The 27,872-nt window shown below is 37.4% G+C and overlaps 1 protein-coding gene, 1 non-coding gene and 1 pseudogene across 2 annotated transcripts in view; all 3 read left to right on the forward strand.

The window, feature by feature from the left end:
• TPK1 (thiamin pyrophosphokinase 1) overlaps nt 1-16,280 on the forward strand; it is a 408,298-nt gene extending 392,018 nt beyond the window's left edge. Inside the window, exon 8 of the mRNA XM_049784170.1 lies at nt 16,098-16,280. Coding sequence (XP_049640127.1) covers nt 16,098-16,219 — 122 coding nt within the window. The 3' untranslated portion in view covers nt 16,220-16,280. The remainder of the gene's footprint in view (nt 1-16,097) is intronic.
• A 7,812-nt stretch (nt 16,281-24,092) lies between these two features.
• LOC126023854 (acidic leucine-rich nuclear phosphoprotein 32 family member E-like) lies at nt 24,093-24,699 on the forward strand (annotated as a pseudogene).
• Nucleotides 24,700-27,428: 2,729 nt separating this feature from the next.
• On the forward strand, nt 27,429-27,535 carry LOC125995897 (U6 spliceosomal RNA). Its single transcript, XR_007491182.1, has one exon. It is a non-coding gene; the product is annotated as a U6 spliceosomal RNA (small nuclear RNA).
• Nucleotides 27,536-27,872: the final 337 nt, after the last annotated feature.

Consider the following 27,872-nt stretch of genomic DNA (forward strand, 5'->3'; position numbering starts at 1 on the left):
AGAAAGAGACAGAGATTCCAAGCACCCTAAAATGGCAGTTGTAAGGATCCAACCAATAGAAACTGATTATGCTCTTCAGAAAATAAGACAGATCTTTAAGATACAGTTTTGTCTTTGGCACCATGATCACTCCGTCCCTTGAATTCCAACAGAGGTAAAAACGGGAGGCATTTTCTTTTTGCATTTCCTACAATGGCCTCTTAACTTGGTATGTAGCTAAATCCCTTTGTCTTCTGGGTTTGGACTAAATCCTATCAGAAAATACATATTTCTAGCACCTTGAAAACAGTAGTATGTATCACACAGCAGAGTATATATTTTGCAGTTTTGCAGTGTTTGAACATAAAACTGCGTGTAGTCAGTTACTCTGTGAACACTGTACTGTCCTAACTGTACTGTACTGTACTAACCCGGATATTAATACAGTGGTGCTTTGAGATTCTGCTTCTGAAATAACTGTCAGTAGATGTCTAATAAGATTCATCAGTGCATGAGCCTTTTGTAGAATAAAGAGAAGATTGCTTTTCATGTTGTTTTAACATCTTTTATTTTTTATATCACCAAAAGAAAATCATTTACTTAAGTTCTATTAAACTAAATACTAAAATACACCACTCTCTTGCATGGGGCACTGTAAGCCATAAAGATCTAGCCACTATCTTTAAAAAGCAGTTTACAGGGCCTAAGTGATGATATAGCAAGTAGGGCACTTGTTTTACATGCTGCCAACCTGGGTTTAATCCCTGGCACTTCATATATACCCCCGCAATCTGCCAATAGTGGGCCCTGAGCACAGACCCAGGAGTATGAGTAAGACCTGAGCACAGGTCGGTGTGATGAAGGAATGGAGGGAGGAAAGCAGGGAAGAAAAGAAAAGAAGGGAAGGAGAAAGGACAGAAGAAGATAGCTCTCAAGCTACAGCTTGTGATTTTTCTCATTCTAGAACTTAGGTTCGATCCCCTGAGCACCACACTGCATGATTCCCCAGAAGACATTAAAAAAATAATAAAATAAAACTCAATTTGCCTTGGTAGCATTTTTAAATTTTGTTTCTCTTTGATTCAAATAATTGAAAAAGAGACTAATTGCTATAACAACTTCTAAAAAAAAGAATAAACATTGTTTTGAATATTGAAGCGCATTTAAATCCTTTGAGGGCAAATGTATCACATTCTACAGTGAAATTGCCATGAAGGTGCCTAGAAGAAACTGAAACGGGGCACAAATAGACAGATGTGTGTCTTAAATAACCTCTGAATCACCCCCAAGATTCTAAAAGATACTTGTAACTTCTCCCTGACAAAAATTAAATATCTCTCTCAAATTGGAAGAAGTAAAGGGACTTTATTTCTTCAGCCCTATTCCAAGAACCAAGGAATGAGGAAGGTTGTTTTTATAACTAAAAGGAATATGGTCAGTATATTTCTGTGGAATATGGTCAGAATAGAGAGATGTATCAGACATAATTACGCCTTCAGCAACTTGCCATATTCCCTGGCCCTGCCATGCACCAGAACATTTCTTCTGTTCAGAAGACAGAAGAATAGTCACTGCTATGTCTATCACAAAAACTAATCGACTGTCACAGAGTACTCAAGTTTTATCGATCAGTGCTCAATTGTGAAGTTGCCCTAAAGCCAAATCAGTAACAATATGTTACTTCAGAATCATTTTAGGTCTCTAGACTCCAGACCAATAATTTTTAAGTGTAAAAGACAGAAACTTCAAAATTGCTTTTGTCTTCACAACAGAATGGATTTGCCAAGATCTGGTGGATCTCTGTGGCATCTTGGTGAATGCTCATCACTGAATCAGTGAGACCCATAAGAACGTTTTAGCCCGAGCTTACATTTTCTGGATGATGTCCTAGCAACAATAAGAGAAAAATACTGTTACTGGGTCCACTTCTCGGGGGGAAAAAAAGACAAAATCTTTAGGAATAGAAAAGAGGCCAAAGCAATAGCACAATGGGTAGGGCACTTGCCTTGCACACAATCAACCCAAGTTTGATCCTTAGTATTCTTTTTGGTCCTCCAAGCCCACTAGAAGTGATATCTGAGTGCCAAGCCAGGTGTAACCCCTGAACATCACCAGTGTAACCTAGAAATTAAAAAATAAAAATAAAAAATAAAAAGAATAGAAAATAAAGGAATCACATTTATTACTATCAAGTCAGTGAGTCAGGAGTTTCTGTTCACTAGTGATCACTAGTTGAGTAGCTTAGAACTTCTCATGAACAAGCATTTTGAAGGCTTGCTGTCACATGAGGAACAGTATGGGATTCTCTATTTCTTAATTGCTAATATAGAAAATATATTATCAAGCTATTTTCACATGCATATACTTTGATTCAATTTTAACAACTTTTACCAAATAGATTAGAATTGTAAATTTGTCTAGATGATGCTAGATAAATATGAATTCTTTGCCTACAGCTGATATACTAGAGTTTACAACCTATATGACTTAATTTTGACAATAAAATTGTCATTCTATATTCCTTCTGTTAAATTAATTTTTTTCCACAATAAAAAAATGTTCCCCATCTTTTGGGGACTAGAATTGGTAAAAGCTATTTTGAAAACATTAGTTTTTATATGGATAGTTATGAAAAGATTAGTTTTCATATGAATTATAGTCTAATCATTCCCAATAAATTTATTTCTCTAGCAATGTGTATCAACATTCAACAGTTACAAATATTTTATATATTAAGCCTTTATTTTAGACCATAATTTCCCATATTAAAAGTTAAAGTAGATTTTTTTTCAATTTTACCTTTTGTTCTAATGTATATCTGATATTTATACCAAATGTTTTCACTAAAGCCAAATATGTTCTTCATAATGCTTTTCACTAAAAGCATGTCGTATCACTAAACCTGTTGATCAATTTCCTTTTTTTTCATTGTCTAAACTGCTAACAGATAACAAGAGAAAAACTCATTAGATTGTATTTTATAAGAAAACACAAGATGGGCTGGAGCAGGGGCACAGCAGTAGGGTGTTTGCCTTGCATACGGCTGATCTAGGATGAACCTTGGTTCGATCTCTTATGGTCCCCCAAAGCCATAGTGATTTCTGAATGAATAGCCTGGAGTAATAATCTCTGAGCATCACCGGGTGTGGCCCAAAAACAAAATCAAAAGAAAAAAAGGGAAGAAAATATATGATAAAGTGTTTTAGTTAAGCACTTCCTATCTATGCTCTTTGCTCATTAGCTTACTCTACGTAAAGGAGAATTTATTTTTTAATAAATAATTCATTTAAGCACCTTGTAAAGGGGAATGTGTATGACATTAGTCTGCAAGAACTACTTGCTTTGTTTTGTTCCTTGTTTTCATTTTGGAAACACTTAAATTACTAAATATATTTCTAAACAATTCAAATATTCAAACAGTATAAGCATTCTAGAGAATTTACCTAGGAATTGAGTCTTATAATTTCACTCTATGATAGTAATAAAACAAAAGAAGACAGAAGCCTGGAATTCATATTCAGATGCTATTTGTCCGTGGGTCGGTATAGTATGGATCTTAAATTGGTTTCTCAGCCTTAAAATAAAAGCTTATATGAGCCCAATGGTTCTTATATAGTCTTAAAGACCTAGCAAGTTCCCTAATACAAACTTAGTTTAGCAGTAGTAAAAGCTAAGTAGATAGAGATCTGAATCTGACACCGAGGTGACTAATGTAGAGGTAGCTTCATCTTCATCTGAGCCAATTCACTGAGCTAGTTAATAGATGAGGGTCTTTAGGTTAGTAATTCTATAAGAGATGACAGATCAGTGACACACCAGATTGGATGAAAAAGGCAGTTGAATATTTAATGCAAAGTTCAGAATATACATGCTGCCAGTCCACAAGTAATATAGTAAATGCTAAGTAAAAAAGTTATAAATTTGAAGCTGGGATAATAGAATATGAAATTTTATATGCAAATATTAATGCAAAGGAAGTTCATCAAGAGAAGTAAGGTTTAGGCTGTCAACAGGGAAGGATCTATGGAATGAGTACTGACAATTGAATTGATTATAACTAGAATAAATAATATATTAATTGTGAAATAAAGTAGTTTGTATTTAAGAACAGCTAATATTCTTGTACTCATTAGAATATTCATATGGTAATATGCCATATATTCTGGATATGAAATATTATCATTGTATATCAGTAAGGAAAAATTAAAAATGAAAATAGGTCATGATGAAATGTATTAGAAGCTAGCATATATATTTATTGGTTTATGGACAAAGTCTAAGACACTGTTTTATTACCTTCACTATAACAAATCATTCCTGTTAATACTAAAACACTTGACTTAAATCAAGTGGCATTTTTTATTAATTTTTATTGTGACCAAAGTGAATTACAGATCTTTTACAGTAATATTTTATGTACATAGTGACATTGAATCAGGGGAATTCCCACCATCAGTGTTGTCCTCCCTCCACCCCTGTTCCCAGCATGCATCCCATGTCCTATTCCCATGCCCCCAGGCTACTAATATAAGTGGTCCCCTCTGTGTCTAGACTGTTGTAGATTGGTTATCAATTCTGTTGTCATTGGGTTTAGATTTGATGTTTTAAGTCTGATCTTTTTTTTATATATATGCTCAATGTTCAATACGACTCTTTGGTCTTGGTATAATCCATTTTTTTCCCTCAATTTATGAGGTATAGAACAAGATGATTCAGATTATGTGGTTGTTTGAAAAGAAAAGAAAAAAAATAGAAAAAAAGGAGAAGTCCATCTAGAGGTTATAAATATCAATTTAAAAGGAAAAAAGGAAGAAAAACAGGACAAAAAATACAAAAAAAAGAAACAGAAAAACAAAACTACAGTAACAATAACAACAAAAATCAAACAGAAAAAAAAAAAAAAAACCAAACCAGCGACTACAAAAAAGCACCACAGCAATAAAGACAACTACCAAACAATAATAACAAGCACGAAATAATTAGAAAGAAAACAAAAAAGAAGACCAGGATCAAACATTTAATGAAATGCTACCTTAACTATGGTCATATTATTTAATGAACTCTGCTGGACAGTAAGCACCTGGGTACAATTTCTGGAGAACTTTTCTCACAGGGCAGTATAAGCCAAAATGACCACTGAGATTTCACTTCCAAGTGTTATCCAAGGATCATCTATTAGTTGGTTTTTTTTTTTTGGGGGGGGGAGGCAGGGGCAGATATACATCTCGGCAGTATTCAGGATCTACTCATGGCTTGGCACTCAGGGATCATTGCTGATGGAACTGAGGGGATCATATGGAGTGTTGGAGATTAAACCTGAGTCACACAAATGCAAGACAACTCTCCTACTGACTATATTTTTATTGGTCTAGCCTCAGTGATCATCTGTTATTAAAGGAGCAGAATCCAGATTATCCTAGTGTCCCTGGGTGAGACATGTAGCAGGCATTCTGGAACTAATAAGTGCAATGGAATATAGAGTAGAGAAGAAGGAAGAAACAGATTTGATGTTGGGGACCCAGGCGTGAGTAATCTGTCGAGAGAACTACACATTTTATTTGGAAGGGAGAACACTTCAAGAAGTACTAGATCTGCCTCTGTCTATAAACTGAATAAAAATCTTAGTGGAACTGATGTGGCCAGTAACTAAACTTCAGGGCTGTTGTCAACAGGATGCACAATCCTTTGATTAATCTGACTGGGCTTCATATATATGGGATGTAAACTTCCCTTTTGTGATAAATCAGTGCAAATACTGGTTACTCTTCATTCTTTCCAAAATAACAGTCATTAGAGTTTTTTTATTTCATATATAGTTGTGCTTATTTTTATGTGAGGGTATGTGTAAATTTATAGGAGAACAGATACATTTCAAAACACCCTTGAGGCTAGAGACATAATGCAGGGATTAAGGTACTTGTCTTACATTCACTTGTCCCCTGTGCAATTCCCCAGCAGTAGACATGGTCTCCCAAGCACTGTCAGGAATGACCCCTAAACAAAGAGCCAGGAATGAGCCCGGAGCATCAAAGATCCCAAAATTTTTAAATAATTTAAAAATAAAGCACATTATATGTGTTCAGAATTTGAAAGTGTATGTCTAGAGTGGTCTTACTCTTCTAAAGAAGCATTCTTCCTTTTTTACATCATTTATATGCAGAACCATGCTATTTTAATTTTTTATTTTATGGTTAAAATATATATCAAAGAAAATTTAGGTATAAACTCATAAATATGTTTCCCTGTTTTGTTAATATCTGTGTATTAAAATGTGGATTTTCTTCTTACTGGCTATGAAATATTTTTATATTACTGCACAGTTTTCATCTTTGGCAAGCCAGTGTTGGGGGCCATATCCAGAGATTTTCAGAAAATACTCCTACCTCTGTGCTCAGAGAAACTTGCAGGACCATATAGGGTTCTGGGGATCAAACTGCAGTCAACAGGTTACAAAACAAGTACTTGAACCCCTATAATCTCTCTAGCCCACAGTCTTCACCTTTAATGAGTATATCTTTGTAAAGCTTCGTTAATGTAATATTTGCTTCACAGTAAAAACTTCTAAGAAATCTATTTGTAACTAAAGCATTTTTCTCTGACCTGGCATCTAAGAGCAACAACAGTGGATTGTAAATAGGCTTTTCAGGCCCTCATCTGTGTTTAAAAGGTCACCAGACTTGAATTCCACGAATTCTTTGGCTTTTTCTTCTCTAATGTCACAAAAGTTCCATGGCTTTGTTCTTCATGATTTCCACACCTTCACATCTGATTTCAATGACAACTCTAATCCTGACCCTCCCTACTATGTAGTATAGCTGATTAAAATCTGCCTGACTAAATTAGATGTTTTCATTGTTGAGTCCATATTACTCCTGTTAAAGATGACATTTTATACCTGAAATATAAATAGGCTGATCTAGTGACTTAGAAATAGACTGATTTCATCAAATCTCATTCAAATAACTTCTCTTCAAAACAGCTATTGAAATTGCGAATTATCATCTTTGTACAGCACTGCACATTTCATTTGTATATGTACTATAAGCCTAAAAAAGAATAGATTGTGTGACACTGTTTTAATATTTCCTGTTCCTCCCAGTATATAAATGCCTTTTCTTGAGATCAACCTTGATTGGTTGGTTTTTTTTTTTTTTTTTTTTTTTTGCTTCCTCTGGATTACCTAATTAGACTAGTAAATTCTAAAAGAGCCTGGACCATGTTGTCACCTGCAGATTTGAGATTGATGATGTTAAGTCAGTGTAAGGTGCTACCTCACTTTTCCTTCCCTTTCTTCACTTTTCTATGTCTTGTTTCCATTTGTTTGATGTGTTTGTAATCATCTCTGTTGACATTTGATAGAGAAGCAAATGTCAGTTTACAACTTCCTAAGTGCAGGGGAAATGATAATAATACAACAGCTCCACCGCCCTCTATAGGCATTAACTCATGCATCTTCACCGATTATATGTTGTAACTGGACAAGTTGTCCTGCCACTTGATAAATAGACATTGAGCTCATCTGTGGGCTTTGAGAAAAATTCACAGATTCTATGTAGAAAGATGAACTGTTTACAGGGACACTAAACAAATAGCATAAAATTCCTACAGCCAATTGACCACCAACAGGTATGAGAACCTGGACGTATCCCGTGTCTTTACCATATGCAGCCAACATCTTCACATTTGTGTGAAGGTATGTAGGAGATAGGGATATATTGTTGGACAGCTGGGTAGGGCCCCAGGAATGGAAGCAAATCAGTCAGTTCAGAGTAGCCCTGGGACACACACACACACACACACACACACACACACACACACACACACACACCACCACCACCACCACCACCACCACCATCATCATCATCATCTGCACATATTTAAGTACAGACTTGACACACTCATCATTTATTTCAGCTCTAATCATTAATGCAAATAGGCCACACTTTATGGATTCCAACCGTCCTTTTAATTTTGTTAACTCTGTCAGCTTTTTCTTGGTTTCCCAAAGTAGCTTTGATTGGCTCTCTAACTGCACCTTGGGACCTGTGAGGAGAACATGCTAATGTGATAACACACCAGGGAATTCTTTTTCAAAAAATAACATTTTTGTTGTTTAATTTAGAAAAGTCTGTGCCTTTTGAAAGTGGTAATCTTGGGGGACTTTTTCTAACTGGCATCATTAACTCTGATACCTCCAAGAAGCTGCAGCTCATTCCTGATCTTTTTTTCTTATTTTATGTGTGTGTATTTGGGAGCCAATGGGGGCAGACAGTAGATAGAGTTCCTAACACAGCAAATGTGGACATGGAAGAATAATTGAGTGGCAGTAGCCTTCTAATGACTTCCGGCTCTAATCCAAGGGCGAGAGAAATGCTTGATTTCTGGGAGTGATGAAGATAAATGCAGGCACTTGCAAAGAGAATTATAATCACCTTTCCTTAGCCTGTCTTTTGGGAAAGGATGAGTTGTCAGGACAGAGAGTTGACTAGAGTTCACCTTGGGAAGAGTCTTGCAGGTGAGGATTTGGGGGAGATAACAACCTAAAAGAATGCACAGCTGAGGGCTTCTGATCAGAGGCATGCATAACAATGAAGAAGTCAACTCTTATCACTCTGCCAAGCTCTAAGAAGTTCTCCTGAATAATTCATGTTAATTTCAGGTCCCCTTGTGTCTCTAGGTTTAAGGGAAGGTTGTCCTTGTTGTGCTCCAGTAGGTTGACAGAAAAAGGACTTCCCCAGACTAGACTGAGCATTTAGCTATGTATCAGCATTCTCAAGAAATTGTAATGCCGGGGCCGGGTAGGTGGCGCTGGAGGTAAGGTGACTGCCTTGCAAGCGCTAGCCAAGGAAGGACCGCGGTTCGATCCCCCCGCGTCCCATATGGTCCCCCCAAGCCAGGGGCGATTTCTGAGCACATAGCCAGGAGTAACCCCTGAGCGTCAAACGGGTGTGGCCCAAAAACCAAAAAAAAAAAAAAAAAAAGAAATTGTAATGCCAATTACCTAGAGTACTAGGTGGCATCTTCCTAAAGTTGGTGCCATTTTCTCACAACTGAATTTGTTTTAACTCAATTTCATAACATTTTTCACTTTTTGAAGGGGCGTGTGGGGGGTGTTAAGCTGTTGTGCAGCGCTTTACTCTTGGCTTTGTGCTCAGAGGATCTAGGTCATATGTGGTGCCAAGGATCTGCAAAATACAAGGTAACCCTGCACTATCTCTCTGGCCTTGTTAGAATCTTTTTTTTTCCCCTCATGGTTCAATAGTGCATTTTCGATTGAGGAAGAGTTGAGTCATACAGCAAAATCTGTCCTTTCACCCTATTCTTTTTTTTTTTTTTTTTTTTTTTTTTTTGGTTTTTGGGCCACACCCTGTGACGCTCAGGGGTTACTTCTGGCTATGCGCTCAGAAGTTGCTCCTGGCTTCTTGGGGGACCATATGGGACGCCGGGGGATCGAACCGCGGTCCGTCCTAGGCTAGCGCAGGCAAGGCAGGCACCTTACCTCCAGCGCCACCGCCCGGCCCCTCACCCTATTCTTAGCATTCTTTTGCATTTCTTCCTTTTGAGCTCTTTCTTAAAATGGAACCAGACCTCCAAATTGGCTGTGCATCTTCAGAGAGTAAAGTGATGTTTCCCTTTGACTGAAAAGCATAGATAACATCCAGGTGCCTGACTTACACTGGGAGCATAGCTGAATATTTTAAGGTGCATCTAGGCTTATTCCGAACAGGTTCATTTAACACTGTATGCTGTATATACACCGTATCCATCTAAGTCTCTGAGCCGTTTTACTGTCACGCATATTCTTCTACTTGCTGCATTCTATAAAGATGCTGACAGTTCTATTTGGGGAATTTGGGGAACACAGACAAGCATCATTTGTTTTTTAAGACCCTTCAAATGGCTGCCATGACCTCCTATAGTGGCATATTCCCAACCATCTTTATTCTCAATTTCAGAGCTTAAGGATTCAACTTCTCCAAGCTTTCTTTTACTCTTTGTAAATAGCAGATCAAAGTTTCTCTGACCAAGTGTGTGATCTATGGCCAGTGCCCAAATTATGTCTTCAATGAGTGAGAATAACTATGTCCTGTATCATATGTTATTAGAGAATCTCCCAGGCAAAGTTTATGTGTGCCATTTACTCCCACAGTTTGATCAATCATAGGATTAATTGTATAATCAGTCATCCTTCCTTATCAATGGATGGGAATATATTCCAAGATGCCAGTTCCTGCAGGAAATGAAAACCCAGTGCTGCCACACCTTGTAGATCCAGTGGTTATGTCCAACCCAAATTCAGTTATAGAAAATGTGGCAGAAAGGCAAATAATAATTAGTTGGGTTTTCCAGTGCATATAAAGTTGATGAATATGCTATAGTTCAGTCTGTTAAGTACACAGTAGCATTATATCTTTAATCTACAGACTAGATAAATATGAAGAAACATGAAGGAAACCTGTCCTATTAAAGACTTGCTTGACCTGGGATTGCCACAAACTTCCAACTTGTTTTAAAAAAAGAAAAGTGTTGGGCCAGAGCTATAGCATAGAAGGTAGAGCAATTGCCTTGCCTTGCACTTGGTCAACCTGGGTTTGATCCCCAGCATCTCATATGGTCCCTCAAGAATCACTGGGGATAATCCTGAGTGCAGAACCAGGAGGAACCCTGAGCATTGTTGGACTTTCCCCCTCAAAAAAAAAATTGTCTGAATTAAACATTACTAATTGTTCAAAGCATGACCTCTCTCTTTTTTTCATTTGAATGGGCTACTGTGTTAGGAGAAAACGACCTGGCACATTGTGGACAGGATAATAAGAAGTAAAACCAAGTGAATGCACATGTCCTGAGTTCTTGGTGCTAGAATTTGGACTCCTGAAGCTTCACTGTGAAAGCTTGTGTCCATTTGGCAAGTTACTATATAAAGGCCTGACTGGGCTCATTCAGTTACCATAGGGTAGATGCAAGGCTAGGTCTGGTTGATTAATTCTGATTGGTTCCTGCCAATATAGCTCATCTCTTTTAGACGTAGTTTTCACCTCTGCAGAAGCAGCTGACCCCAAGTCACACTGTTGAAATCCAGTGGAATGAATAGATTCATTTCCTGATTTCTGAGTCTTGGAAACTAAATGTGCTTCCCAGTGAGTGTCGACACTCATATCAGGCAAGTCTAAGGAGCTCTCACCTCTGAATTCACTGGCAGAAGCAAGGCAAGAGACTAGCATAAAAGACCCCATTGAGCCCTACCTAACATGGAAAATTAGATAGATAAATGGATGCATGTAAAGAGGGAATATTAAAATCACCACTATATTCACTGAGAACAATTGAGTACTAAGGGCCTAATTCTTGTTCTCACCTTTGAGAAAGCAAAGAATTGAGACAGAGATGCAAAATTAAAATAGGAGAAATAGTACAACGGGTAGGGGATTTGCCTGGCATGTGACCAACCTAGGTTTATCCCCAGCATTCCACATGGTCCCTGCATTTTCTGGACTAAGCGCTGAGCACAGCTGGATGAGATCAAATAAAAAAAAGTGGAAAAAATGAAGAGAATTATAAAATATTGTTCATGCTTCTTACATTTTTAAGTTCTGAGTTCCTCTGCCTCCTAACTTAAGTCGAATGTAATTTAAGGGGGATAGAACCTAACCATTTATCCATGGCTAATATGTTTAGCCTCATAGTCTACAAATGTCATTAAAACAATTTATAATGATTCCTAAATTTCACCTTCGACCACTGGAAGCAATTTTAGCTTATGCAGAATCCCATAGCAAATGGTTACCTGTAGTATTATACATAGTTATAACTTTTATTCTTGGTTCAGCTTCTTAACATAGGACTAAATTTCAGTGGCTCTCTTTAGAAAACTAGTTAGCACTTCCTCCACTCTCTGCAAACACAGAAAAGGAAATTGGATACAAATATCCTAAGTGGTGTATTAGAGCAACATACTTAGCCAGCATTTAGATACATGAAGAAAATAACTATGAGAATGAATATCACTAAATATTGTAATAAGTATCAGTACAGACAGCACCTAACTTTAGTTGCTCTCAACACCATTCCATGGACCACTGAGGTGGAGATCCTAGAGCTTTGATATAGGTGAGGCTGAGACTGCCCCTCATCCACCTAATTAGTACCCCCCCCCAGTATTAGGTATTATTAGGTCAACTAGCTGTATTAGGTCAGCTAGCTCTGGCCAAATCTCTTCAACCTCTCTCTAGCCCCTAAAAAAAAGGAGGATAAGAGACTCCCAAGGTAGTACCACCTCTCCAGCACATGTCTCTTCCAAGGAAGCAGCTGAAGTCTTGTCTCCTAGGAATCATGGGGAACTCTGAGGCTTGAGGACCAGGGGTGAAAATGTGGAAGAGAAGGAGTGGGTGGGGGTTACAGCACCCAGTACCAGGATCTTATCAGGTCCAGTTCCTAGACATAGTTGTTGTGCCTAACTAGAAATTTGAGCCCGTAGTTTTCTCAGCTGAAAAGACATGATAATGTCCATTTCACAGGCAGAATCTATTTGATTCCTGTGTCCCCTAAAGTCTTCTTTTGCCCTCCAAAGCAGTGAAGCTTACTAACAACCCTGCTTCCAACTCTAGGCCAGCCAGAGCAGGAAGTCTGGCATGAACATCTGTGAGGGTGTTAAGTCCAGCAGAGATCAGTGGCCCTGGTTTGTTGGCACTGCCCATCTGCAGGGCCAGCATGGTGCCTCAGCTGGCCATATAACTTAGGCACAACTCCACCTAGTCAAGGCTACACACAACAAGCTCTGCCAATCTTGGATTTTATTTGGCCTCTTTGCCAAGCCAAGCCAGCTATTTCAGCCTTTCTGTGGCTAAATATAGTCTCCACATTGCCCAATGAAAAAACACATAAAAGAATTCTAGAAATTTTCAGTCATCCTACAAATCCAAGTTAGAGCAACACTGGAGTTGAAAGTCTAGTAGCTTGGCTCCTAAATAGAGCTAGGACAGAAGCCAGAATTTGATTATTGATTATACCTGATTTCATTCTCCAATCAAGTATACCTACCCTTGTACAATGTTCTTCCACAGCTAAAAGCTGCCTTTGCCACTCAACCTGGGAACCTGATTAGAGCATACCAGAACCTGAGTGTTCTCATCCTTTCTACCTATTCTCAGTGACACTTGAGCAGAGAACATCTCTGTGATTTTTCCCATGTGCAGAACAAAGCTGGTAGCCTAGTGTGACTAGGGGAATGTGCTCCCTTTTGATGGGGTTTTCCACACAAGAGGCTATGTCCCCAGCATCCATTAAACTGCCCTGTGCAAGCAAAAATACAAATCTATTTCTCTGCCTACTGTTGATTAATTCTCAGTTCTTGATTATCTAGTTATTCTGACCAGAGAATCCAGGAAATCACGATCCCATACTATAGTCTCACTAAGGTAGAGAACCAAGCCAGCAGTCGTAACTACTCTCAGCTAATGGTACCCCCTCATGCCTTCAAACTCAGAGCTCAGGGATAGCCTAAACAGATCTTCATGGCCACTCACAGGTATTCCTGTGTCCAGCACCCCAAGTTGATAGTCTATGCCACAGTAAACTTGTGAAGTCTGGAAGAATAGACCATCTATTCACATGGCAGATAGCATCGAACGAAATCATAGAAAGTCAATACCACATTTCACTGCTTGATCATACTTTACTGTAACTCTGCACACAAAAATGTGTGCTTTTTAATGTGAAAATGTGAAGCTTTAAAAAAAAAATATTGTGCTTATATTATTTTAAAATAGGACTCAACTATTATGCAGTGAATATGCTAAATCTAATACTACTAAAACTCAAAAAAATCTGACTAGTAAGGAATGAAAAATCAGTGAACTTTCAGGAGGTAAGATTAATTCTCTTAACAAAGTTTAGTGTACTATAAGAATATACAGATAACCAAACAAAATTAGGAAAACTGTATAAATCTAATAAGTAGTTAAACCACAAAATAGAAACTGACAGAGCCAGGACAAACTAGAACTAAAGAACAAAATACAAGACTGAGGAATTAATAAGAACTTCAAAAACAAGCTCAGTTATGCTTGAAGAAGCAGATGATTGAATAAGATATAGTCACTGATAGACTTAAATTAGCCAGGTAAGGAGAAAATATACATACATATATATATATATATATATACATACATACATACATACATACATATATAAAGAGTGAAGAAATTCTACAGAGGGCAGGAGTTATAATACAGTGGGTAGGCACTTACCTTGTATGTAGCCAACCTGGGTTCAATCCCCAGCAGCCCATATAGTATCCCAAGCCCACCAAGAGTAATCCCTGAATGCAGAGCCTTGAATACCACTGTGTATGGCCCAAAATAGAAACACACACACACACACACACACATTTCTACATATTTTATGAGTTTAACATCAAGAAAACTAGTATCATTTGCAAAAATTACCTAATACCAAAAAAAAAACCAGTATCACCTGCAAGAATTATCTAATATCAAAACCAGGTAGAGAGAGACACTACAGGAAGAAAAACTCGAGGCCAATATCCTGATGAAAGTGAACAGAAAAAAATCATGACAAAATGCGAGCAAATCGAATTTGGTAGCACATATAAAGCTCACAGCTCTGCTTCCTGTAGCTTTGGGTCAGCCATCATCTACCACAATTAGGTTTCATTCAGGGAATGCAAAGATGATTCCACATATGCAAGTCAATAAATGTGATACAGCACATTAAGAATGAATGAAAAATTATATGATTGCTTCAAAAGATGCAGAAAATAGCACTGGCAGAATTTAACGATCATTCCTTATGGAAACTCTAAATCCATTACTTATAGGAGGAGGAACATATTTTTCACTCAATAACCCCACAGCTGATATATTTAATGCTGAAAGGCGAAAAGCTTTTCAAAGATGATTTGGGTGTAATTCCCTCCATGACCACCCACCCAATCCACTATCGTTTTAATAGATTCTGAATTTATCTATTGAAATTACAGAAACATCACTGTTGATTGAAATTTTCTCTCATTAAAATGTTTTATTCAGAGTTAAAACCTGCTTCCGTGGAATTGACTTGAATGAACTTTGGGCTTTACTTCGTCATTTCCTCTGTGTTACTAAAGTTATTGATACTCTGACCAATAGGTTTGTTAGGTAAAACACGTGAACTGGTCATATTGATGATGTCTTATCCTGTAATACTACCAAATTTTTTCAAATGCCTTCTCCGGATGTCCAGAGAAAGGCACCTGGCTCCCTCTAGTGGAACATGAGCCTCGATCTGAATTATTTCCCCCAAAGTGTACAGAACTTCAGAGATGTGGCTATGAAGGAAAGGCAGCTTCTTTCTAACTCTGCCTTGCAAAATCCCTGCCTTTATTGTGCTTTTCTCACTGAATTCTGGGGAAAAAAGAAAGCAATGATAATGGGAAGTTTACAGGAGTGTTCATCCCCAGCTTAATTAAGTGGGTAATGTGCTTACTTTCTCACATAAACAAAGGAAAGCCCGGTTATGGCTTTGCCTAGGAGTTCATTTCCATCACAGGGAATAGATACAAGAGCATGTGTCATTTATAAATAGGTATATGCTAATAACATTATTTTCTTCTTAAGCTTGTGCTCTGATAATTAAGGAGTTTGAAGGATCAACTCTTCTCATTCTCTCATTTTAAATTCAGGTTTGCTCAAAATTACATATTTTCAAGTCTGCTTTGACCTTCAAGTGCCTAATAATTTTACAGAAAGTCCTCCTTATTGTCTTTTTCTTGCTTTATGTGGAAAAATATGATCAATATGTATTGCTTTTTTAAAAAAGAGATTACGTTTCTGCTTTATATCAATTCACTAGGAGCTAAAAAGTACATCTTTGAGGTTTTATAATGGGCAAATGGAAAGAAAATAAGTTAGTGACATTTAATAATGAGAATGCATATATGAAAGATGGTAAATAGCCAATAACCAACACCAGAGTCATTATGAACAATCATAGAAAACTTTCATGTTGAAATCACATACCATTTGTCTTAACCTATCACCCATTTTATTTGCTCATTTTTACCAAAATCAACCTCCAGCTGAAGCAAGGTTGTCACTAAGCATTTTTCTATTTTCTTACAGCAAATCACAGACTTGGTTTTGGGACACTGATCAGCACTTCAAATACCTTTGATGGATCTGGAGTTGTGACCGTGGAAACAGATCGCCCACTCCTCTGGACCATGGCTATCAAACTGACCTGAGCCCTCATGGCCCCGTGGCTGTGCTGGTGACTTACATCATGTGCAAATAACTTGTTGTCTAATTAAAACAGTCCCTCTTGGGTTGCAGAAATCCCAACATCCTGTGGAAGCCCAGTGGTTTTCAGTTTACATTTAGATAATCCAGGGAATTCTAAAATCATCTTCATGTCCAAAGGGAGAATGTCAGATGGTAATCACTTTTTCATTAAGTGAATAAGATGGAAAGTTTTGGGGAGAGTCATTCCCCTGTGAAATGCACTACTTGATTATTCTTTTATTGTTAATCATTCCATTTACCCTCAGAAATTACCAAATTTGAGCTGAGAAAGTTCTGCTGAGGCACACTAATATCTCCCATTTAAATTCCCACCTAGCCTTAATGCTTGACACCATAATCTGATTCTGTATGGCTGTTAATATTTTCTCCCTCTGTATAAGGTAGGAAAAAAATCCAGCTAGATATTACAATGGCACCATTTTAATTCGACCTTCCCACTGCATTTGATCTTACCTCTGGAAAATAAGTCAAGGATAATTGAGCTAATTATGACATTGGAAAACAACATAGCTTACCAGCAATTGGTGGAAAAAGAAATGGCATGAGAGATAACTGGCAGCATGCTAGCCTTTAGTGGTGCTACAGAGAAAATTGTTCTCACCAGCACATAGGTTGGAAGTTTGTAACAGAGGAAACCTAAATGCTAAAATCCATAAAATCCATAAAATGACATACTTTTGACTGGTTCCACTTCTATCAGATGACAGATAACAAGTTAATTCAGATGATCAGAAAATTAGTTTGACAATCTCTGGAGATTGTTAATATATGGTCTTAAGCTGTGTGAGTTTGAAAGCCCAGGTCCTTGCCCCAATCTAGTCATTCACCTGAATTCCTGAACCCCTTTCTTTAGTAGGAAAATGGGAGATCCTGGCTTAATGGGGCCTTAAATTCTTGCCCAAAGTGTCTGGACCTGGGCCCCTGGTGATTACTAGGCAGATCCCATGTGACTACTGACCTGGTTCAATCATGTGGATTATCCAGTCTATTTGTATTGCTGTTCTCATAAGACACTGTTGTTCTTCCCTTCTTGACCCAATTACCACCCAATGTTGCCATATAGCCCACAAGGTCGGGACAGCCTACCCAGAATCCTGTTCAAGCAGGCAAGGCCATAGAGGTTTAAGCAGAGGGACCAGCAGTTCATTTTATTTTGTTCTGGTGCTACAAGGGAGGGTCAGACTGTCATATGAGTGGAAACCCTGGTGGGATCAGTGGAACTGGCAGGCAATTGTGACAGCTGATTATTAGATTTCATTTGTCATACCTGTAACATTGAATCCACATGTCAAATAAAAATATTCACTTATCAATGTACACATTTGTGGTAGTTTTTTTTAAATAATTTTTCTTGAGACCAATGTGAATTACAAGCCTTTCATAGTTATATTTAAGGTACATAGTGACAGTGAATTAGGGCAATTCCTACCACCAGTGTTGACTTCCCTCTGCCACTGTCCCCAGCATGCATCCCTTATCTCATGCTTAGTCCCCTGGACTAACGTGTCCCTTTTGTGTATAGTTTGTTGTAGTTTGGGTTTCTTGAATGTATTGTCATTTATTTGGGGCTGGGTATTTAGGTCTGATCATTTTTTATTTCAATGCCCATGAGACTTCTTTGCCCCTGGTACCATCTATTTTGTTTTTCTCAATTTGTAGGAGGACATAGAAATATGAGGCAGAACAAGATGATTCATGTTCTACGGTTCTATTAAAAAATAAAAAGTGGGCAGGAGCCCCTGTCTAGAAGCTATAAATATAGATTTAAAAGAAAAAGAAAGAAAGCGGGGGGGGGGGGAGGGAGCTGATGTGTTTTTTGTTTGTCTGTTTGTTTTGGGGGGTTGTTTTTGTCTTTGGGGGGTTTTTTGTTTGTTTGGGGGTTTTTTGTTGTTTTTTTTTTTCTTTTTGTATAGGCACAGTAAGTATTGGAGAAATTAGAAAGGAAATTTCCTTGGCCTAAGAGATACACTTGTCTATGCCCTTGAAGCATACTGGAACCAACTACAGGTTCTGGACATGTTCTTTGTCAAACCCCAAGGTTTTTCTTTTTTGTGCCAAGAAACAATCTGCTCAGTCATGGCTGTCAAAGTCAGTCCTTTATAATTAGAGATCTTGATTTTTGCACAGACTTAGGACTGAGTCTAGGATAGAGTATTTCTTTATGGTCCCAGGAAAAGTTCTACTCAGTGGCAGTTGTTGTCAGTCTTCTGTAAATAGTGATCTTGGTTTTTTCACAGATTCTAGGACAGAGTGTCTTCTGATTTTATTTCACCGTTAGGTGGTGAGGTAGGGCAACTTGCCCTTAGATCAAGTTGTTGCTGTTTCCTTACCGTCACAGTGTTGTATGAACCTACCCTGGCACAAGTTGTCATGGGAGTCATATTAGGGACTCCCCAGGGGGAGTTTATTTCCTGGTGCTGCTGCAGGGAACCGTGCCAGTTCTAGGGTTGTGGTTTGGGGTTGGACAATTGTTGTCCGATCACGAGGTTCAAATCAAGTTCCCGTGACAAATGTTCAGGGTGGATGGCACCCCTGTATTATAAAATGTATGGGTTCTTACCCCTATTATATAAGAACTTGTTTCCATACATAAGATTTCTCCATTTTTAGTGTGCCTGTGTAAAAAGGAATAATGCCATATTATATTGTTGGTGCAATGGGGGTAAAAACTGACAAGCTATACAATCTCTGTGCCCTGGTTTTGACTTGAGCTTTTATCCCAAACAAGCATAGACATTGTCATCATCACTGTGTTCACAGATATCATCACTGCTGTTGGGCTCAGACAAAGAGCAGAATATTGTGGGTTAAATAGTTCAGTGGCATACAGTTCAGTTCAGCAACCTATCTCTTCAGCTCAGCCTAGACTTGTGGACTCAGCTGAAGCACCGCCCCCTCCAGCAGACAGCAAAAGATGACTGGAGACTATGTGCATTTGATTCAGTGCAAGTGCAACAAATCAAATAACCTGTATGATCCGAGTATAACCTGAGTTCGGCACAAGTTTTGTGCCGAAAAAACTCGGCTTATACTTGAGTATATACAGTAAGTCCTTTGGGAACATGAATTTTTTATTTCTTATCTACTTTATCTACTATCTTAAGATAGAACCTTGACAATGCAGGTGTGCAAAACATTTATGGAGAATGCCACTAGCATTTATTAACCTACCCTCTTGAACCCTGGCCCCAGCAAAGTACTGCATGGCCTCCCTCAACCAAGAAATATGATTTTCTTTCCTTCTGTGACACCTAACTCTCAAAGACTTAAGTTAATATGTTAAAACTTCCCTTGCATGGGTGCCTTTGTCCCAAGAATGTTCTGGTCCTCAGTTTCATAGACCTGGTCTTTTATTTGCTCACTCATAGTCCGAAGGAAGAAGTAATATATGCAGAGCCAGTTGACTTGCAGTCATGGCAAGTGAAGGCAAAATATAGACAGTGACAAATACAGGAAAATCTAAAGGCCAAAGAATTTGAAATGAAGCAAGTAGGAGACTGAAGTGGACTAAAAGACTCCAGGTAAAAATAAAACAAAGAGGGGCCTTAGAGATAGCACATTTGCCTGGCATGCTGCCGACCTGGGTTTGATCCCCGGCATCCCAAGTGGTCCTTCGAGCCTGTCAGGAGCAATTTCTGGGCAAATATTCAGGAGTAATTTTCGAGCGTGCTGGATGTGGTCCAAAAACAATAAATAAATAAAACAAAATGGATTTGAGTGTCCTGATTCTGGGGAAAATAGTGAATTAAGAGGTCAACAAAGAATGTTTTAATTGAAATTTTGTTCTTTTGTTTTTTGTTGAAATTCTTTAACTGGAGATTCAAAAAATTATCTTAAGTAGAGTCGATGATAGTCAAGAGTACATGGTATGTGACTAAGTGTTAAGAGTGCCTCCCTTGCAGTTATGAGGCAAAGAGCTCAACATCACTCCACACTTCAAGCATGGTGCCAGTGATGATACCTGGTGTCAATCACACAGCAGCCAAGTGTGTGACTAGAGTCACGATAACCAGAGCCAAAACAAAGGAAAGGATGAGGGAAGGATTATATATTTGCTAGTACTTACAGACCAAACATACAATCTTTATATTTTCTTTGTGTTCACATATACCTTTCCCACAAAGTAAATCTTTTACATTAAATTGAACCTGAGGATTCTAAAAACCATTCATGGATACCTAAAAATTGAATTTCCCTTGTTAAATATTATGTATGATTTAATCCACTGTTCTTTACTAACAAAAAACAGTGATAATTAGATATTTTTTAATTATTGGCACAAATATTTTAACTCAAAGAGCTCTTTTATAACAGCTTATATTCATGCTACCTTAATCAACTCAAATACTCAGCAAATAGTTATAGAATGCTTGAATTCTATTCAAAGTTTTCTATAGCTTCATGAAAAATATAGGTGTTTTTCTAGGAAAATAGTTTTTATTTTGTATTATAGGAAGTGGTACCTATTTAATCATTTAGTGCAACTTTATTAATTTAGGAAATAGATTCCACTCTACCTCTCATTCCCTAATCACGAAAAAAACATATTCTAGAACCAAAGTATCTAGACATTCTATTTTTTCATTTGGTCTCCTTAAAATTCAGAAGAGCCAACATGAATAATGAGAGGAGGAAAAATGGTGCAGAAAGTTGTTGCGATAGCTTTTTGTCAGTGAATTTACTATGCATGTTTTAAAGCTGACCTTTAAATCCAAGTTTTTATTCAGTTCTATTGCATGGAATTGAGCAACATGGTCAGTTAGAATATTTGTATTCCAGTGACATTGGAACATGTCTCATGAGCAAAAAGTCAGATTAAATCATGAAAAAGGCATTATATTTTTTCTAAGGCTAACTGGAGATACAATAAATTTTTTAAAGAAAATTTCCAGAATGGATAATGCAAGTGACTTATAATTTCTTCTCTAGATGTAGATGTTATTAGTAATTATAGATCTGATGTTCACAAATTATTTTAGTCACATAGGTGCTGTTGTTATTTGTTACCATTTTGAGGACTGAATTCTTTTTATAAGTTGCTCTAAGGCTTAACCTTTCTCTTGGACAGAGGTGTAATTTATAAGTGCTCAGGCTCTCCAGCACAAAAATCAAGTAAATGATATTAGAGTCAAAGGGGATAATGATAAATGGATTGACTACAAAGAACTAGGAGTTATAGAAATACCGTATTTTCCGGCGTATAAGACGACCCCCTAATTTTGCAGTTGAAACATAGGTTTAGGCCTATATTCGCTTCATCAGACAGAACGATCCTGTGCTGCAACTGTATGTACCACAGTGAGCCAATCACAACAAGCAAAGGTTCAAAGGTTCTACTGTCATAGACTTCCTCTCTGACTCTGGCCAATCTGAACAGGCTTTTTTTACAGTGTAGATTCGGGTTCAGAACATTGTCTAATTTGCATACATCAAAAGCCTGCTTGGATTGGCTGAGTTAGTGAGGCGGTCTGAGCAGCCTTGCAGTGATTGGTCCCTTATCATAGGCACCTTTTCTGGCAATTCCCTGGTGGCGTCAGTTAATCTCCCCCACTACATGAACCAAACAACACCCCATCCTCAGACCCTAGCACTGAACCACCAACACGGTTAGCTGGGTTTTGCCAGGTGTGGCCCCCAGAGCTCCTGAGTACTGTTTGGGAGCCCCCAAGAAAGAGATTAGGAAACTCTGCGGTCTGATTTTTTTTCCCATTTAGTGGCATATTGAAACATTTTTCAGGATATACTTGGCGTATAAGATGACCCCCGATTTTCGGTTGATGTTTTTTTTGTTTCAAAAGTCGTCTTATACGCCGGAAATTATGGTGCCAAGGTTCCCATTTATTCAGATTCTCTCCTCAAATCATTACAAAAAACCTGCACTCATTGTTGACTTAATGAGAAGCAAACTTCATTTTTATGTAAAAAAAATCGCCTAATAGTTTTTTTATACAACATATTCACTTCAAGGCATGACAAGCTCCCTAACAGTAGAAACTTCTTTAGAAGCATCTACTGTGTAGAGAAATAGGAGCTTCTATTGTGTAGAGAAATAGCACCAAGATTAATATGCTTACCTTGCATATGTCTGATAATGGTTAAGACACTGAACATACCCCAGAACATACCCACAAAAAAAGTTTATGAGAAATTTTAACAAGTTAATGTTAATAGCAAAAGAGACCATTGCATATGACCATTTCTATAATACTAGTTAATATGAAAAATCAAATATTTACTATAATTATCTATAAATAATTAAATTATTTTTTTTCTATCAGGTTTCTGTTTTCAAATAAAATAAGCAATAGATATGTTAAAACTTCATTTAGAAACATTGCTGTATTATTTCATTCAAACATTTAGAATCTCTGTGTAAGAAAAACTACCTTTTTAATAAAAACATTTTCTAACATTACAAAGACATTTACACAGTAGGCACACACACACACACAGACACAAACACACACACACACACTGTATACACACACAGAAGTAAATTTTCAAAGGCACAAATGAACAGAAGTAACAGACAGACAAGCCAGAGGAAAACCGGCACAGACACTAAACATGACCCAACAGAGACTTTGGTGGTTTCATTTGTCTCAAGATTGATCTTATCAAAAATATTGTCTCAACATTGCATGACAGTATTTATTTTATCATTAAAAACCATTTTGCAGGACCGGCGAGATAGCATGAAGATATGGCGTTTGCCTTCCATGCAGAAGGACAGTGGTTCGAATCCTGGTATCCCATGTGGTCCCCCATCCCTGCCAGAGGCAATTTCTGAGCATAGAGCCAGGAGTAATTCCTGAGTGTGCTGGGTGTGACCCAAAAACCAAAAAAAAAAAAAAATTGCCTTTTTAAATTAGCATCATAGTTGTTGGCCCACACTCAGAGTGCTTAAGACTTATTCCTGGCTCTGCTCCCAGGGATCACTCCTTGTGGGATTGGTACCCATATTTAGTGTAGGATTCAAACCCAGGTTTGCTGAGTACAAATTAAGCATCATCTCTTGACCCTGTCCTTTCTTCAAAACAAAACTTCAGGTTTGCATTCAATAATCTACTCAATAAACACCTCTGTAAATTCCATTATATATTGGAAAGATACAGCGGCAGGGGTAATTGCCTTACATGCAACCAGTCCCATTCATCACTGGCACCTCCTATCGCCCTTGAGCACTTCCAGGAGTACAATGCCAAGAATTCGACTTGAGCACTTCCAGGTGTGCTCACCTCTTCCTCCAAAAAATTTTAAGCCATTTCACAACTTTTCTTATAATCTTCCATTTTTTGTTATTGTGATTGCTGGAACAAAAGTGTATTTGAACCAATTCTCTAACTGTCTTGCACCTGAAAATAGCTTAAGGAAGACATAAATAGATTTATTTAAAATTAAGGAGTGTTCTCTTTATATATAGGTTGCCAAGGGTTTTATACTTGCTCGGTAATGAATTGATGTTTCATATTGAATATTCTATGTCTAGGTGATATTTTAAAATCTGTAAAGATGTTTATTCCAATATTTTACTTTTAATACAGACATTTAAGCATTATCTGTAACATAATATTTTCATATAAAGCAAATATTTTCTTCTTAGGATAAAACACACTCAGTAGTTTTATAGACCTACTCAGATTTTACTTTAAACTTAATTTAAATTTACTTTAAATTTGGACTCTGAGTCCAAGCAGCCATTGAAGGGGAAGGAACTGTGTGTGTGTGTGTGTGTGTGTGTGTGTGTGTGTGTGTGTGTGTGTGTGTGTGTGTGTGTGTGTGTGTGCGCGCGCAGGTGTGTTTGCGTGCGCAGGAATGCTTTCTGGAGGCTTAGAAGTCCTGGCAGAGCTCATTTACCTTAATCTTAGTGGCAACAAAATCAAAGATCTCAGCACAGTGGAAGCTCTTGCAAAATCTGAAAAATTTAAAAAGTCTTGATTTGTTTAACTGTGAGATTAGAAACCTGGATGATTATAGAGAAAGTATTTTTGAACTGCTGCAGCAAATCACACACTTAGATGGATTTCATCAGGAGGATAATAAAGCTCCAGACACAAAGGAGGAGGAAGAGAAGGAGGAGGAGGATGGAGACAAAGATGAGGGAAAGGAAGAAGACGAAGCTGGCCCTGGATATGGATGTGAGGAAGAGGATGATGAAGAGGATGATGACCACGATAACGACAGCAAGCTCGGAACTGGGAGAGGGAGAAGAAGTGGACCTCTCATATTTAATGAAAGAAGAAATTCAGGATGAAGAAGATAATGGTGACTATGTTAAAGAAGGGAAACAAGATAAGGAAGAAGGTTTTCGAGAGGAAACGGGATATTGAGGACAATGGAGAGGAAGATGACTTCCAGTGAAAGGCTCAGTGTCCTATGGATCTTGGGGTATACAGAGGAGTGATAACTTACTTCATGCATAAATAGCTACCGACAATAATGTGTAACATTTTCTAGGAAAAGCTTGGTTTTACTATTTTTGCTTTATCATTCCAAATAAGATTTAATAATCTGTTAATGATCATTTGCATGTAGAGAAAAATTTCCATTGACTGCATTGTGAAATTCCCTAGCAGCTTATTTGGAATCTTAATTTTTCTAATTCTGGGTTATTGTAATAGTAATTTTTAGCCCAGAATGAAAACATTAACCTTTTACAAAGATATAGTATGGTACATTTCCTGTATAAGGATTTAAAGTTATTTGTAAATTAACAGAAATCAAAAAAATTAACAGAAATTATAATTGGCTGAAGTATGAGTTTCTTGAATGATAAGTTAGATATTTTTTTAGAGAATAACCCAGAGCAATTTAGTTTGAAGCAAGCAATACTTTTTTGAGGGAGCATGTTGTCCAAGATTATTAGGGTGTTTTGTTTTGGTTTTTTGTCAATTTCTTAGAAACTGATATAAGCACAGAATAGATAAGAAAGAGTCTGTTCTAGTTTGGGATTTTGTGGAGGCTTCTGAAATCTTATAACTAGGTGGCTAATAAGATTTTATTTTTGAAGGAAAGATTACTTCTGCTAAGTTCAGAAAAAACATTCAGCTCTTCTCCAAGCCAAAGAGCATATTCCAATGGTCATTTTGTTTCTAAGTATGTTTTCTTTGTTTTCCCAAAGAAGCTCATCAATTCCTTTATGATTACTTCCCTTTCTTTCACTAAAAGAAATTTTTTAGGAACTTGTGGAAGCCCAGGAAAATATTATGCCTCAACCATTATTTTCATATCTATCTCAGTTTTAATTGAATCAAATCTAAGAAATGGAGTGTCTGAGATGTATATGTTATTACCAGTGCCATTTTACATGATAAACTGCTTTCTTGGTGAATATTTTTGGGTTAGATTTATGTACAGATTATCAGTGGGATAATAGATTTATGGCGCTTATCACAATTAGGAAAGATTGCCCATTGATAACATTATCAGAGAAAACATTTCATTGGAATATATTGAACAGTTAGAAAAATATTTGAAGTTAAATCATTAAAACTTCAAGTAAACGAGCATTTAAAAACAGTTATTTAGGATTAGTGTGTGTGTTTCCTTACATGGCTCCTGAATGTACATTGCAAAGAATTATGGGAAGATAAATCCAACTTGTGTGGTGGCTCCATAGTCAAGGCTTTCGAATTTTGGCATCTAAATATTTTATTTTTAATTTCTGTTAAAGTTAGTGTCAAGTTAAGTTGACACTGGTCAACTAGTGAAGTTATCCTTCCACATTGGAACACATATAAATTACTAAATATACTTCTTATTTAGTCATGGGGATTTTTTTATAACTTTATTGATTGTTGGGCCACACCTAGAGGTGCTCAGGGATTACTCCTGGCTCTGCAGTCAGAAATTGCCCCTGGTGGGCTGGGGGACCATATAGAATGCCAGGAATCGAACTGGATCCCTCACAGGTCAGTGCATGCAAGGTAAATGCCCCATCACTGTGCTATCCTCCAACCCCAAGGACTTGGGGGTTTAAAGTAAAAACTATGCAGTCATTTATAGATAATAAAATAGATACACAACAAACTGAATGCAAGATTCTTGGATACATTTAGTGGGAGGAAACCTGACATTTTATTCCTTTTAACCAACTGAAATCCAAGTTTGGTGAGTTTTTTTTCTCAAAATTATATATATATATATATATATATATTACAATAATGTCTTATTTTTCTTAAAACCCATAGATAAGTGAGACTATTTTGTGTGTGTGTCTCTCTCTCGCCATCTTATTTCACTCAAAATAATAGTTTCCATGTTGAAATCCAAATTTCAGTCCTAAGTATTCTCATTGCAGCGTATGCCAGATTGATTATTGCTGTAGGCAGCTTCTGTCCTGCAGCTCCAGTGGACTTTAATGAATCCTACTTCAGGGAAGTGGGTAAAACACGGACTGGCAGTGAAATAATATGAAGAAATGATATGAAGAAATAATATGAAGAATATCAGGAACACAATAAATGTATGGGAAAACACGTCTGGCAAGCATGTTACAAACTTAATCTCCATGCTAGGAGTATTCAAAGGGAAAAATGACAGTCTTAAGCATGAAAGGAATTTCTGCATTGACAAAGAGCATAAAAACAGAAACATTAGCAGCAGGCCTGTTGGATATACATAACAAATTAACTGAATAGGCAGCTCAAGTGAAAAGGATCTATTTGAAAAGTCCTGAGATAGAAGGGCGAAAGTTAGGATATAATAAGTGGAAATTGGTTGGCCTATATTTAAGAGCAAAACCAGTCTGACAGGCTCTTGAGCCTAGTAGGGAAAGGTTGTTTTTGGGTTAAAGAGAGCCAGGAAAAGAAAAGGAAAATTTGTACCTGGCTAGGAGTTTTGATGAGCTAAGTTCCTGACCAGGCTTTTTGATGTAAATGGGAATAACAGAGAGAAGTTTTTTTTTGGTTTTTCGGGCCACGCCCGTTTGATGCTCAGGGGTTACTCTTGGCTACATGCTCAGAAATTGCCCCTGGCTTGAGGGGACCATATGGGACGCGGGGGATCGAACCGCGGTCCAAAAGACTTTTTTTTTTTTCTTTTTCTTTTTCTTTTTTTTTTTTTTTTTTTTTTTTGAGGAGGTACTGAAAACTCTTTGGGAAAAAGAATTTGTTTGAAGCCATATTTTGGCCAGTAAATATACAAGGGAGTGTGCTCTCTTCAGCAGCACATATACTAAAATTGGAACGATACAGAGAAGATTAGCATGGCCCCTGCGCAAGGATGACACGCAAATTCATGAAGCGTTCCATATTTTTTTATATCATAAACCAGCAACAGCAGAAACAGCAGCGTAGAGAGAACAGGTATGAAATTATCATTTTACTACAAAGGCTCATAATAATTTACTAGGGATCTTATACAGGAATACAGGTAAAGATTATGATGGGAAATTATTGACGCCAGTGGAAACATTTCAAAACATTATGGTTGAATGCCTTAACCTTACCACATTTAAAATAACCTCTCAGTTTTTCTGCCCATAGGGGTTCCTGGATACAAAGGGTGAACATCCTACAGTGGTACCTCAGTGCTGAGTCACAGGAGGCACCATACTCAGCTTGCATTATGAAAATGTCTGATACAACTCTTTAA

Source organism: Suncus etruscus, chromosome 1, assembly GCF_024139225.1.
Source record: "Suncus etruscus isolate mSunEtr1 chromosome 1, mSunEtr1.pri.cur, whole genome shotgun sequence".
NCBI classification, from domain to species: Eukaryota; Metazoa; Chordata; class Mammalia; order Eulipotyphla; family Soricidae; genus Suncus; species Suncus etruscus.